This window comes from Bos mutus, chromosome 24 (genome assembly GCF_027580195.1).
Source record: "Bos mutus isolate GX-2022 chromosome 24, NWIPB_WYAK_1.1, whole genome shotgun sequence".
In the NCBI taxonomy this organism is placed as follows: domain Eukaryota; kingdom Metazoa; phylum Chordata; class Mammalia; order Artiodactyla; family Bovidae; genus Bos; species Bos mutus.
Window position 1 is genome coordinate 24,461,969 of NC_091640.1, and position 15,658 is coordinate 24,477,626.

Sequence of the window (15,658 nt, forward strand, 5' to 3'; positions counted from 1 at the left end):
TCTCAGGATGCTGGCCAAGGTGCTGGGTTTGACCGTGGGGCCATAGTAAACCGTTGGCTTTTGACTAAGTGCTAGTCCATAGCACTATTTTTTGTCTTTTATTGTTATTTCGGTTTTTGTTTTTCAATAAGCTTCTTGATGCTGATGGTTTTGTGACATCTCTGGCCACATCTACCAGAGATTTAAAACAAAATAATAGAAACCTACGAGTTTTGTCTGGGTTTTCCCACTCCTTGACTTTGGGGAATCAAGAGGTCCTTCCCTCCTCAGTTTTATTATACAATGGAATAGTATCTCTACTTGTCTTCCCATGGTGGCAGTCTGAAAGGTCAGGTCACAGGAAGTAGTATTTATTAACCAAAAGATACCCCAGAGAGGCCAGATTTTGGTGTTTAAAAAATTGGAAGATGGCTCATACACATCTTAAGCAAAAAAGTCAAGGAGAGAAAGTTTCAATGTGGATGTCCCCTCCTGTTAGGCAGCAAAATACTTCTTGATCTGCTCTGAAGAGAAACTTGAGTTCACCCAGTGAGGTGAAATCACCCTGAGCAACAGGAACCACAAAGTCACCTGGGTCCCTGCTACCATAAAGGCTGACCAGCCTGCACAGTGCTGGTGGTAGCTCTCGTTAGACTGCTCAGTGCCAGCAGTCTCAGCATCTTTCCACTGTACATAGTTTAAATGCAGATTCACTGATGAATAAATTTGATAATTCTGTTGAAGTATGAAGACTGCTTGAATTAGATGACTACACGATCATATTTAATTTTTTTTGTAAGACAATTCTGGCTCCTCTTAAGCCATGTGGAATCCATCCTGCTGAGTGCTCTTGACTAGTCACGTCCTTCCTGCCATTTTAAAAACAATAGTGGCAGAGATGCAAGCTGCTGGTAGTGCTCAGCAGGACAGATCAAACACACAGATGCAATTTCTGTACGTTGAACAGTGAAGTAGGATAAAATTCAAATACTTACAATCGCTTAGTAGCTAGCATCTGATTGCTGCAAATTGAATCTCTCATAACGGGATTTATTGTAAATAGTGTCATATCATTTGTGAGTTCTGCAATAATTTCAGTCAAAGCCGGGGCAAGATATTGGATGTGTGTAATGTACATGATAGAAACACTAGTTTACATACAGATTGTGAACGGATTTTATTATTATCAATATTCTTTTTTTTAATTGCTTACAAAAGAGCCATAATTGTAATTTTTCTCTGAATTTAAAACATTCTCAAATAGTGTAACTTCAAAATCCAGAAGAAAGCAGCCTAACCACTTCAACAGCTGTTTAAGAATTGCAATCTCTAACCACCCCTTTCCCTTCTACCCAAGTTGTTAAATAAGCATTGAAATTATAGGTAGTTAAAATTTTTGAAATGTTACTTTTCTATTGTTTGGAAATGACAGAAGTCCTAGTAATCATAATTAGTGATCAATATATCCCACCAGTAAATATGTATACATATATGTATAAATTCAAAATTAAGATACTGCAAGGTCTAGAAAACATACCTTAATTTCTAATTCCCTTATGATAAAATGGAAAGCTGGCAATAATTTAAGTGATCAATACTCTTAATTTGCCTTTGGGTTTAGTTCCAAATATGTCATTGGAAGCTCATAAAAGATCAACATCAAAAGCATACCATAAAAATTGTACTTTTAGTGTTTGAGAGTTGGGTGACACTTCACACACTTGATAACTTTAACTGCTAATGAAACAGAACCCCAAAAAGGCACTATATTACAGTTACACAGTCTTCCTATTCAAGATCTACTAAATAAGAGAAATTAAAAAAATAATAGTAAGGCCAGAAGATTTGGATAATCTGTTCTTTCCTTTCCCTGCTCTAATAAAAAAAAAATCCTTTTCTATTATCTTATCATGTATTTGGGCTTTTTTATTATAAATATGACTGAGAACACAGCATCTCAGCAAGATTGAATAAAGTAGTCTTGCTCTCAAATAACCTAGGATATTGATAAAGAAAGACCATTGTGAGGGATAAACGCTTGGGTTGGATCCTGCCTAGTCTATTTAAGAGTAAATATCCCATATGCATATTAATGTTGATCATTGTAAGTGGGAAACTCCTGATTTCTGAACCAAAGAATTTTCAGGTTTTCCCCTCCCTTAAGCAGGTGTCTTTCATCTTTTACCAATCAAAGGGGAAGATTAAAAGGCAGGATTTCAGTGGTACCCTGATGTGTATTTTAATATGTTTACTAATCAGAGCACATATCAGTTAGAATGAATCATGTTCATATATTTAATAGCCAGCAAAACTCAATTTAACTCAGATCCAGCTTTCTTCCATGTTCATTTTCTTCAAGGGCATACCTACCTTCCTTTTCCTGCTTCTTCTTTTTTTTCCCCTTTCTTTCTTGGACACCTCCAGCCCCCATTGACAACCAAAATGCAGGGCTATAAATGTAAGGGCGCAATACATCATGAGATAAGTCTAAGAGAACACGTCCTCTACCAAAATGCACATGAATCTTTGGTACAGCTGAAATTCCAGAGTCATGCTGGGGTTCATTTTGCATGCTAAGCAGGGTCAAAAATGTGAGCTCTCTGAGATCGACCTTATATATCAGATGAGCTCCAAAGTTTAAAGGTTACATTTGTGAAATTGCAGCTGGCTCTCCTAGCACTTGATTCTAGCTCCTGCAAATCAAAGACTCCTAATTGAAAGGCAAATCTGACAATAGGATAATTTTCCAATTAAAAAAATAAAGTGACTTTTGAACCCTTCCTGCTGAAGAGCTGACAGAGAGGTTCCGAGATGGTTGTATAACCAGACAAAATGATGGAGAAAATATGTTTTCCAACAAGATCATAAAGCTTGAATAATGCAGAGAAGCAAATGTAAAGCGAAGAGCTGTCCTCTATTCTGTCTACTTCCCCACCCCCGCTGTACACTCAGCCACTCAGTTCTTAGGCAAGGACTCCTGACTTCCAAGTCAGACCCAAACCCCAAACACCAAGATACTATAAAGTGGCATCTTGGCAGACTTTGAGATGAGACGGTTTCTGCATTTCCCAGTGTAGGGGGGTGGGGTGGGGGGGCAGAGTGAAAGGGAAAAGCAGGAATGTAGATAAATCTGGAAACAAACAGCACATCTACAGACACAAAAAGTTTGCATATTGCACAGAGCGCTTGAAGATCATAAATCTATGCATGAGAAAGATGTAGTGGAAATTTTGGGGGGGATTAGAGTTTATTTTTGTCATCTCTGTGAGACAGCTACTCATTCATCCAGATCACAGCTAAGAAAAAAGCTGGTCACAGAAATTAGCAGTTTCAGCTCAGCAGCGAAGTCGCCAGCCTGTGAAGGCAGAGAGAAATTGACTAATTAGCAATGCGCACTAAAACTTGACGGTTCTTTATAGAGAGAGAGAAGAGAGAGGGAGAGAGAGGGAGCCGGAGGGAGGGGGGGCTCGCTTTTTCCCCTTCTTTCTTCCAAAGATGTTTGAAATCGCAGTCATTTACGCTCGACAATTTTTACAATAGCCTTGAGCCATAATTTTGCGAGTCTCTCCAGCATCCATCCCCCTGTATGGTCTCTCTCTACTGGCCAAGCACGACCGTTTCTCTCCCCAACCGTGGATTTCCTATTACTCTCGTTACGACTCACTGAGCCCCAGGCCCAAGGATAATGATGTGTTGTTTCTTGGTAGCATAATTTGTCACACGTACATTTTTTCTTCTTCTTCTCTTGCAGAAAGCTCTGCTCCCTCTCTCACTCTCCCTCTCTCTCCCTCTCTCTCTCCCTCTCTCTTTCTCTCTTTTCTCCCTCTCCTACATTTTCTTGCTGTTGCTAATTCATGGTGATCAAATGATGTACGACAAAATAAATTGTAAAGAGTGACTGCCTGGAGTTGGGAACCAGAAGGTGTTTCCCACCCCCCTCCCAAGGAGAGAGCAAACCTTTAAAAAGGAAGGACAATTGATTTTTGGGGGGGAGCTTAAGTGAGCCTTGACTTTGCAGCTGGTTGAAAGCAGGTAAGTTTCTGGCCTTGTGTCTGCCTTGTGTGTATTTTGTTCTGTCTTTTGGGTTGTTGGCGAGGGGGAGGGCCGGGGAGGGAGTCTTTCAGAGGGGTGGGGGGGATGGCTGTGTGGCAAACGCTCATAAAGAATAAAACTCCAATTGCAAGAAATAAGCAGATGAGGGGGAAAGGCAAAGGAGGAGAGCAAGAAGGAAGGGGAACAGGAAAAGATGTGGCGGTGGGGGGCGGGGGGGAGACAACGAAGCGGGGACAGCGAGAGGGAGGTATGACCGGGTCCACTTCAAGGGAGAGACTCTGGGAGGTGTTTCGGAGAGCCTGCGCTTTGGGGGGGCGCATCGTTGGTGGGGGGCGGGTGCTGCTGGGGGAGGGAGCTCGCGGGAGGTTAGGGTCCACCTGGAATGGGATGATAAAGTGAGTGGAGAGGAGCCCAGTCCGGTGGAAATAGGAAGCCGGCGATCCAGGACTGGCACCACGCAGGGCAGAGTGAGCCGCAGTGGAAGGGGCCGGTCCGGCGGGATCCCTCGGAGCCGGGCGGCGGCGGCGGCGGCGGCGGCGGGTCTCCCGGGCGCGCGGGCGGGATGTGGGCAGAGAGGAGCCCTTTCTGCTCAGCCCTAGAAGGTGCAATTACAGGTTAAGGACCTGGCGTATCGACTTCGCCTCGCCTCCCTCACCTCCTGCCCTCCTCCGCCGAGATGCGGGCGGCTCAGACTTTTTACAGAAGTAGTTCCAGGGCCAGGTTGGCGGGGGTGGGGCGGGGAGTGGGGGTGCTCGAGTGGGGGGCCGCCGGGGGCTGCACCCAGGGACTCAGAAGGAAGCGGCGGCTTCGGGCGGCGATGCTGGGTGGGAGGCAGAGACCCCGCCCCCCCCACCATCGGACAGCCCCCACCCCTCCCCCAACACCTGCCCGTACACTTGAACTTCTCGTAGTTCCAGGAGTTAAAGCCACTGCGCCTCGTGCCCGGGAGGGAGAACCGTCCACGCGAATCCCACCGGGCCTGCGGGCTCTGGCTCTTAATCCATCCCAGTGGTCCCACTTCCTCCCTCCTCATCTTCCTCGGGGCCGCCCAGGCGGAGAAAGGGAGACACACGCCCGAACTTGCGCGCTTAAAAATGCCAGGGGGGTTGGGGGGATCTCGGGGGTGGGGGGCTGAAGGGATTCTCCTGCCAGGTTTAAAGGCGTCTCTGAAAAATTAGCAAAACTGAGTGGTGACGGGGAAAGCCAACAGTTTGCGAAAGCAGAGAAGCAGGCAGGGCCGGGGTGAGGGAAATGAGCTAGAATTGATAAGGACAGCTCCGCCTCTGCCGAGTCCACTGAGCTGGTCCTCACCGCGCTCCGCTGCACTTTCCCGGGAGAAGAAAGGGCTTTATCTGCTCCCGCAGACGATTAGCCCGGGAGTTTCTCGGGGCAGCGCGGATAATCGAAGGGGTTCCCAGCGTTTGGAGGGCTAAGGATCACCCCCCTTCCCGCACGCTTGTCGGGCCCCCTTGCCCACCCACCCACCCCCAAAACTGGACCAACTGCGAAACGCAAAGCTGCGGGCGCCGAGGTGACCTGGAAGCTCCGTCGACGGTCGCCTCTGCGCTTTTGGGGGGGCCCGCCGGGCTCCCCACGCCCCGGCCTCTTCCCGCCCCGGCCCGGCATGGACACGAGCCCACGAGGTGTCTCGGCCTCAGCCGCCACTTTGCCGTCGCTGCTGCCATCGCTGTCGCCGCCGAGAGCCGAGCCCGGGTGGTTTTAGGAAAAGTGAGGGACCAAGTGTGGGGGTCGCGGAGAGAAGAGGAGCGGGGAGAGGAGCGGGCGCCCGGACCCCCAGACAGGGCCCCGGGGGGCGGGGGGTGGCGCTCACGGATCCAGCACCTTCAGACCTGCCTCCTAGGGTCGGGTCCGTCCGGAGACCTGAGCTGAGCACTGACCGTGGTTCTTCGCCCTCCCCTCCCCTCCATACCCTGCCCCACCCCGACCACACCCCACCCCCCTCCACCACCCTGCTCACCTCCCTCCCATCCCCCACCCCTGTCTGCCAGGTCGGAGGCGGGTTTAAAGCCAGGTGCGCCGAGGCAGCTCGCCATGTCCAGATCCGGGGACCGGACCTCCACCTTCGACCCCAGCCACAGCGACAACCTGCTGCACGGCCTCAACCTGCTGTGGAGGAAGCAGCTGTTTTGCGACGTGACCCTGACGGCCCAGGGCCAGCAGTTCCACTGCCACAAGGCCGTGCTGGCCTCCTGCTCGCAGTATTTCCGATCGCTCTTCTCCAGTCACCCCCCTCTCGGGGGAGGGGTCGGCGGCCAGGACGGCCTGGGGGCCCCCAAGGACCCACCGCAGCAGCCGCCGCAGCAGCAGCCGCCGCCGCCGCCAGCGCAGGAGGAGCCCGGCACTCCATCCTCCTCCCCCGACGACAAGCTGCTGACCAGTCCCCGGGCCATCAACAACCTGGTTCTCCAGGGCTGCTCGTCCATCGGGCTGCGCCTGGTGCTGGAGTACCTCTACACGGCCAACGTGACCCTCTCCCTGGACACGGTGGAGGAGGTGCTGTCGGTCAGCAAGATTTTGCACATCCCCCAGGTCACCAAGCTCTGTGTGCAGTTCCTCAACGACCAGATTTCGGTGCAGAACTACAAGCAGGTGTGCAAGATCGCCGCGCTGCACGGCCTGGAGGAGACCAAGAAGCTGGCCAACAAGTACCTGGTGGAGGATGTGCTGCTGCTCAACTTCGAGGAGATGCGCGCCCTGCTGGATTCGCTGCCGCCCCCCGTGGAGTCGGAGCTGGCGCTCTTCCAGATGTCCGTGCTCTGGCTGGAGCATGACCGCGAGACCCGCATGCAGTACGCGCCCGACCTCATGAAGCGCCTCCGCTTCGCGCTCATCCCGGCCCCCGAGCTGGTGGAGCGGGTCCAGTCGGTGGATTTCATGCGCACCGACCCGGTCTGCCAGAAGCTGCTGCTGGACGCCATGAACTACCACCTGATGCCCTTCAGGCAGCACTGCAGGCAGAGCCTGGCCAGCAGGTATGAGACAACAAAGGTGGGGGGTAGGGTGGGGGGTGGGGGAAGCCCGAGAGGCCGGAGGGAGGGGAGAGGGCAGAGGAGAGGGGAGAGGGGTGTGCTGAACAGGAGGTTCCTGCAGGCTGAAAACAACCGAAAACAAACAATTAAGACTGTGAGGGGGAAAGTTGATTTCAGAGTCCCTGAAAGGTCAACGGGAAACTGGCCTCCGTGCATCTCCGACTGCCAGAAAGTCCACGTTCTCAGTATCTGCAGAGAGGAAAATGGGCTCCTGAGCTGAAATTGACAGGCAGGTGGGACCAAATGTCCGGGCCATTGGAAGTACAGCTTGAGAAGTCTTCCTACTCAGTCCTCCTCTACCTCTCAAAATAGACTTGGCTTAAGGAAAGGTTCCTGTGATGAGAAGTACCCCCGCCCACTCCACCCCTTCCCTGCTTCGGGCGAGCAGAAGTGCCAGGGGACAACTCCAGAAGACAAGCTTTTCATTCATTCCAACAACTCAAGTTATTTTTTTGTTTGTTTGTTTGAGGTTTGCTCCCGTTGGAGGTTAGAGTTCTAAAAGGCTTTGTCTTTTAGGGTCGCTGTTGGAAATCCTGGCATCACCCACACAAACTTTTCTGTCTTGTATGTAAAAAAGAAGACCTTATCCTTTTCACTTTTAAAGGAGAGCCGAGCAAGAGATTTCCAGGAGGCAGAGTGAATCCTGCCTAGTAGTTCCCATGTCAAAGGGGAGCACAGTTGAAAACTGAGAAGAGGAGTAGTTAATCTAGCTGCAGTTAGGTCTGTGCGCCTGCTCTAAAGTCACAAAGGAGTTGGAGAATTGTTGTTGTTGCTATTTGGAATGTGTCCCACGTGTGTATTGAAAGTGGGATTTCCTGTCCAAGGGGAGAGAGAAAAACAATGCCTTTTTAAAATGCTGCTGAGATTAAAAAAAAAAAAAAAGACTATAAGAATTGACAATCCTGTTTTATTTGCTCCAATTTTAAAACCCTTTTTAATGAGCCCTCGCAGAGGGTTGCTTTTTCTTTTTAGAAAAGAAGCAGTGTCTTCTTCTCAGTTTCTGAGGATAAAACATCATGAGTCCAGATGCCAAGTATCCCAGTCTTATCCACTAAGTGCTGTGTTAGAAAGTACATGGTTTAAGAATCCATCATGGCCTTTTCCCACTCAGAAGGATGTCTGGAAGATGGGGTCCACTTTCTGCACCCTTATGGAATTAAAGGTTTATTTTTTCCATCATGATGTTTCTACCAGACCTGGGTAACTGAAGTTTAGGAAACTGGAAGATATTCTCTACTGTTGTTTAGGGAGCACTGGTGGTCATGTGAGGCCCACGGGAGGCATGGGAAATCTTGAACTTAGAAATCTTGTAAGTTGCTTTTTCTAATGTTGGTAAGAAATGAATTAATAACTTGTAGTGTCAGAAAATAACACAAGAAAGACAATAACACAAGCAAGAATCCAAACTCTTGTGCTTGAATAGTGACTACAGAAGTCCAAATGACAACTAGGACTTGAAATGTATTTTTATTTTGTAAGAGTTCCCATTTGTCTAAAGATCAAGTTGGTAAATTTAATGTGATGGGCAAATGTCATCACACCAAGGAACATTGGTGATCAACATTCTGTTATTTTAACTTTTATGACTTTTGAACCACTTACAGGTATACTTAATTTAGCATATATCTTACATATTAAGTTATAGTCCTGAACACACATGTATTCATATGTTTTAAAATGTACTATCTAGTGTAAATTCAGAAACCCAGAAGGAAAATAAGATTTAACTTGTCCTAAGCGTAACTGGAGGAAAAAATGAGAATTATACATTTGATCCAATAAATAAGCCTAAAGTCCTCAATGCACTTTTACCTGATAAATACGTCCTAGGTTTCAGTGTTAGAAGAGTTGACTTTCAAAATGAAAAATCCATTTCTCACCTTAGTCTGGATTCAGCACGCCAGCTGGGGCCTTCTGGCTCTGTCGTGGTGGATGGCTGAGATACCAGGCTGCCTGGCTCCGTGACCACACAGTCCAGCTTCACTGGGCCATATCATTTGAAGGATATGTAGTGCCGTCTGACCACTGAATGCTTACAAGTGTCATGGATGCTGCAAGAATCTGATACTTCCGCAATAGGAAGGAGACTGTATTTTCCTTAAAAAGCAGATCTGGAAAACAGTTCATGTGAACCTATTGTTGATCTCAAAGTAATATAATTTTGGACTTTGTTCCATTATTAGGAACTGTAGCATTTTAATTGGGGGACTAATTACATTATTCTAATTTTAATTCACAGAAAGAATGCGGGAATAATCACCAAGACCTTAGCTTTAATGTAGACAAAAATGCTGTAAGTTGCAACCAATAGTATGATATCAGCCCATTTATTACAGTGTCAGCATAATATAAAAATGTTCTCTCAGCTTTACATGTAGTTTAACAGAGGGATAAATGTGTTAAACAATTATTTTTGAAATTGCATCAGTTTTATTGAAGGCAATTGGATGGAAGGGCATTGTATTTACTACTTTTTATCCACCTTTAGTTTTTAAAGTCTTAAGTATGAAAGAGCTCCTCAAATTCAGAGAAGGAGTTGAAAAATTAAAACTGGCCAATCTATTGGAATAAGTTCAAAATTCAAGCAAATAGAATAACTTCAAAGGAATTTACTTGTTTAAGAGTACATGTTTTCTATAGAATGTAGGAATATTAATATAATAATTATATATGTTTTAAAATTTTTTAATTATTGAGTAATTTGGAATTTTTAAGTCTAAAAAATAAAGTAAGCCAAGCATAAAGACTTTATAAATATGCAAATTAATTTAATTTTGTCTTAGATGTTAGTTTTTCTTATTATACCATTTATACTCAGATTCTATTTTATTTTAGCGAACTGAGCACTGAGGATATTAAAAAATAAGACTTACTATCTTATATTCAAATATACACATAACTAAGATCACAGGACATGATTGGACAAAAATTAAAATATTTTGAAATCTTATTCCTTAGTTATTTTTATTTCGCTTTATTGCAAGAAATGGGACACAGAAATTTTTGGAAAAGTTTCTAGAATAGCTATTATTAAAGGCTTCTAAAGCACAAAGATTTAATAAAGTGGCATGACTTGCAACATTTAGTGCATTAAAAAGTAAATATCAAAAACTTAGAGTGCAAGTTCAGTGCAAGAAACCCCCAAAAGTTTTTTATTTGTATTTTTTAAGTTGTTATGCATAATTTAGTTATTGGCCCAAGTAAATCAAATTGGACTGGATCTCTTACATTTTCATTGCACCTCCCACAATGTAACAGTTATATAAACATTTACTGAAAGTTAAAGGAATGGAAATTATTAATTAAGAAAGCCTCAGTATTACGTTTTCCCAATATGTTCTTTAATCTTGATTCCTATTGCACATAGCAAAAATTCACTGAACCTCCTCCAGGAAAACACCTGTGACAGAAAAGCATTTGTAAAAATAATTATATTTTTTAATATTTAATTACAAGCTATTGCAGTCCCATATACAGTCCTGTATTGAAGTACAGTTTTCAAGAGATTATATTTTATAGAAGATAAAAGGTTACTTTATAAAGAATTCACTTTCTTCAGTCTTTTTAAAGATTTCACATAAATTGATATAAAAATCTATTTAAACATCAGGAGTACTAATTATCTATTTGCTAAAATGACTTGCAATGATTAAAAAGCCATTAGAATTCCTTAAGGCATAGTTTTGCCTCCTGGTTTTGATGCTTAGAAAGTGTTTCTTTAAATGTAGGATAATATTTTCCATTGGTTCCCTTCCTAAGACCTGAATAAAACCTCAACAAAGCAAACTAATCTTGTATCCATGAATCCTTTAAATCATTGCTTCCCTTTATGTCAATTTGGTACCCTCAGATAAGAACTTGCTAGGTAGTTAGAGTTTCATATCAGAAGTCACTCAGCCATTCAGAATACAATTTGTTTATTATCTCAAACAGGACCATTGATTACAGAATTGTGTCACAGGTGTGGGAGACAAATAGTTATATCGTACAATCAAAAGGCAGTTAGAGTAGATCTTACTGCATTGCACTGGCTCAGAGTACTTACTGACCACAATGGACATGTTCAAATTTCAACTCACCTTTGTCTTTTTCCCCATTTTAAACACATTGGGCTCGCTCATTACCTTAGCTAATTTCTAAGTTATCTCAACTTTCTACCTTAAAAATTCAGTGAAAAATATGTTACAGTAGTTACTTCATACCAGATAATGTTCTAAGCATTTTACAAACACAAACTTATTTAATGCTCATAATAGCCCTCAGGGATGGATACCATCATTTGCCTCATTTTATAGATGGAAAAACTGGTGCACAGAGCAGTTAAGCATTTTGCCCACAGCGGCACAGCTAGTAAGTGGTAGAGCCAAAGTCTGAGCCAAGCACCTTGGCTCTTGAGCCTGTATTCTCATCGATGATGTTTCTACTTATTACTGTGAGCCTCTCTATCCTATCATATAATCTGCTGATTAGCCTTAGAGTTAAATGTAAAGTTAAGACTTCTCTTTTGGAAAGACATTTGTGAGAGTTAAATTTTATTTTATTTTTTAACTTTTTATTTTACATTGGAGTACAGTTGATTGACAATGTTGTGTTAGTTTCAGATGTATGACAAAGCGATTCAGTTATACGTATACACGTTATCTCTTCTTTTTCGAGTTCTTTTTTCAATTAGGTTGTTCCAGAATATTGAGCAGAGTTCCCTGTGCTATATAGTAAACTTAAATTTTAATGTATCTGATTTTAAAAGAAGTTAAGGAGGGGTATTACTCTGGACTAGAGGTCAGCTTTTTTTTTTTTCTGTTAAAGATCAAATAGTAATTATACTTGGCTTCAGGGTCATATTAACTCTGTTGCAACTACGTCACTCTTCCTTGGTAGCACAGAAACAGCCATGGTAACATAAAAATAATACATAAATGAATGAGCATGGCTGTGTTACAATAAAACATTTGTGAGCATCAACATTTCATGTGATTTTCGCATGTTATGAAATATTCCTCTTCTTTTGATTCTTTTCAACCCTTTGAAAATGTAACAACCATTCTAGGGGTGGCAGGGGGGACTATATAAAAACAAGAGGCAAGCTGGGTTTGCTCTGTGAGTCCTAGTATTCCAAAACCCATTTTAGGCACTTGGACTACATCAGTGAACAAAATGGACACAACACTTTATCCTTATTCTAGTAGAGAGAATCCCACTGGTCTTCTTGCTTCTGTTCGGAAAGAGTTCACATCTAAATAATTCTACCCTGCCAAGTTAAAATTTCAGCTTTCCATATTAAGACTTAAAAATTTAAACAGTGATCCCAGGAAGGTAAATGGTGATTAATTAAAACAGTGAATGAGCTACTCATTTTCACAAACATACTGGATATAGACCCAGCTAACATAGACTGGTCATTATTCAGGATAGGCTTTAATATCATTGATATGGTATTTTAATGATTTCTGGTAGGAAATTAGAGGAGCCAGGTACATTTAATGCACTGCTTTCTGAGATTAACATGCACATATTGAATGAACTAATCTAGACATATAAATGAACACGTGAACAATTACTTTTCTAAATGCCAACCTGTATCTCCAGCTGCTGTGATCAAAGGGCACTGTTGTCAGGACTTCTGATTTCTAAGTGAATCAGCTGGATTGAGTATGTCTATAGAACTTCTTTGCCTTCTCCAAGGTGGGTAACCCCTAGCAGAGCATGTGTGCTGGTGTGGGTTTGGCTTATGTGTTTATCTCCCAGCTAGATCAGCCTTGACCCCAAAATACGAGTTCAATATGAATTGGTATTGGTCTTAAACATAATTGTGGGTAGACACTTAGGATTTGTTTCAGTTTCATATGAATTGACAAAGCCAACAGAAGATAAAAGTGGAGATGATTTTAAAGATGCTCACACACACACACCTGCACACAGCTGCTGTTTATCAATAATAATGATACCTATCGCTAGTTGAGCACTGACTAGTTGAGCATGAGTGTGCTTAATATATTACTTACATTCTTTCTAGTCCTTTCAGTCTTTTAAATGTTAGACAATTGAGGCTCAGAGAAAATAAGTTGTCCAATTATCTGAATAATGGTGAGTTGAAGTAATTGTCATCCTTTGAAGTACAGCCTCTTGAGTGAATATTGTAATGAATATGAGTGAATATTGTACATATGACTTCTAGGAAAAGGAAACTCCAATCAACACCTCCACATCTTTGTTTTACCACAGCACAGTAGTGATTAAAATTTGCAATTTTCTAACTCATCTTCAAACCACCAAGTGAGAGGAAGAGAGTAGAAAGCTCAAATTCTTTCCTACTGGTCTACATACTCAGTTAACTAGTTCTGAGACTAAGGGGCTAAATAATGAGTTTGCTGAGATTTAGTGCTATGATTATTGACTCTAAAAGTAAGGTGAGCTGATATATTTTAAATAAATTGATAAAAGTGATTTCCCTAGGGGTCTGATAGTTAAAAGTTCACCTTCCAAGGCAGGGGATGCAGGTTCGATCCCTGGTCAGGGCACTAAGATCCCACATGCCTCATGGCCAAGGAACCAAACCATAAAAAAAGCAGAAGCAGTATTGTAACAAATTGAACAAAGACTTTAAAATGGTCCACATCCAAAAAAATCTTTTAAAAAAAAAACAAAGAACTTTACAGTTTAACTATGAAAACTAATTGTGAAAATAAAACAAACCGAAACAAAGCCTTGAAGCTTGAATTGGAACCAAGAGATTTTCCTCCTCTGTGTGCACTGGAGTCCTGGAGAACTATCAGCTTTGTTTCGGTGAAAACAATAGAAAGCGCATGTTGATAATATTTACAGTTGATAAATACAACAGGTAGAAGCCCGAATTATAAAAATACCTGTATGTTTCATTTACAAAAAATAAGATTATGCTAATTGAAATTTTATTCTGTTTATATTTTGTTTCAAGCAAATCAATTATCCTTCAATAAAAAAAATAATTAAAACAAAAAAATCCTTGACAATTAAAAAAAAATCATCTTAAGAATTGCTACACCATAGTGTTTGTGCCTTCTTTCATTCATTTAGAATTCCAGAAAATATATTCAGTGCTGTGTCCTTTCCATTAACATCCAAGATAACTCATGATGCATGGATTACTAATGATGATTTCTCTTTAATGAAATACCAAATAACCACTATTTTGATATGGACAGGAGAGTAAGTTAACCAGGGGAAGGACTTTCAGTTGTAGCATATAGTAAATATGTCTATTTTGCTGTAAATATCAGAAGGGCTTATTTATTCACAAATGTGAATGACAATCATGTTAGAACTATTTGCAACATTAGAAGTGAAGCAGAAAGGTACTAGAGAAAACCTACAGTAGTTGGGGAATGGAAATAGCAAATATTTGTGATAGAAAGAAAATAAATCATAGGAAAGTAAAAGAAAAAATAAATCATAGGAAAGTAAAAGAAAAAAAAATAGCAGTAACAAAAGTACATGGAAATACAGTAAATCAAAGAAAGTATTAAGAAATAAACCATCTAAAAAAGAAACAAAAAGAGAACTAATAGTAAGGGAGGATAAGCAAGAAAATTCTAAAGTTTGGAGAGTGGACACATTCAATATTTGTTGGACTCATAAGCACAAATTAAGAAGCATTTAAGTCACTACATAATGAACATATAATTTACAGAATTACAGTGTTCCACTAAAAGGGAAAATAACCTCATTCCTCAAAAGAAAAAAAATTCAGCAAGAAGAAAATGGTCAGTCATGGAACCTTCACTCCTATAACTTGATCCAGTTCAACAATTATATATTTGTAATCTAGCTAAAATGTTTATAAATAACTCTTTGTTCTTTGCTAGATAATGTAGTACTTTCAGAAGTGTGAGTTTCAAGGTTATGCCAACAGGAGGAGAAGAAAATCTGAGTGTGTTCTTCATGAATCTTGCTGCTGCTGCTAAGTCACTTCAGTCATGTCCGACTCTATGCGACCCCATAGACGGCAGCCCACCAGGCTCCCCCATCCCTGGGATTTTCCAGGCAAGAACACTGGAGTGGGTTGCCATTTCCTTCTCCATCATGAATCTTAATTCCCAGTATAATTAGCAGACCTGAGAAACGGGGGGACTTCCATGACCTTGGATAGCTTTTCTAAACTAGGCCAATGACCGTGCCATGCGCACGGTGGGAATTCAGGGTGATGCATCGAATTGACTGCTAACAAGAACCTCTGTTGTGGAATAGCCCCCAAACATGTGTCAAACAGGTATAACACACCAAAGTCTGCTATGCTCTGAGATATAGGGTAAAGAACATGGACGCAGTCATGACTTCATGTAGTTTGCATATAAGAAAAAAGAGTGAATAATGATACAAGTTAATCACACTGATAATACATGCTGTAGATTAGAAAAGTGCTATGTTCTGAGAGCTGGTATAACAAGGTGCTGTAACTTGTCACAGTGGCCAAAGAATTCTTCCTCTACAGAAGAAGTTTAAGATGAACCTATTTCCAGAGTAGGAATAGAGATGCAGATGTAAAGAATGGATATGTGGACGCAGGGAGGGAAGGGGAGGCTAGGACAAATCGGAAGAGT

General features: G+C 42.4%; 1 protein-coding gene across 1 annotated transcript in view; it reads left to right on the forward strand.

Annotated features, from left to right (window-relative positions):
• Positions 1-1,273: 1,273 nt before the first annotated feature.
• The window catches only part of KLHL14 (kelch like family member 14), a 116,244-nt gene continuing 101,859 nt past the window's right edge, over positions 1,274-15,658 (forward strand). Inside the window, exons 1-2 of the mRNA XM_005892962.2 lie at positions 1,274-4,011; positions 6,042-7,025. Of these exons, the coding sequence (XP_005893024.1) occupies positions 6,085-7,025 (941 nt within the window). The 5' untranslated portion in view covers positions 1,274-4,011; positions 6,042-6,084. The remainder of the gene's footprint in view (positions 4,012-6,041; positions 7,026-15,658) is intronic.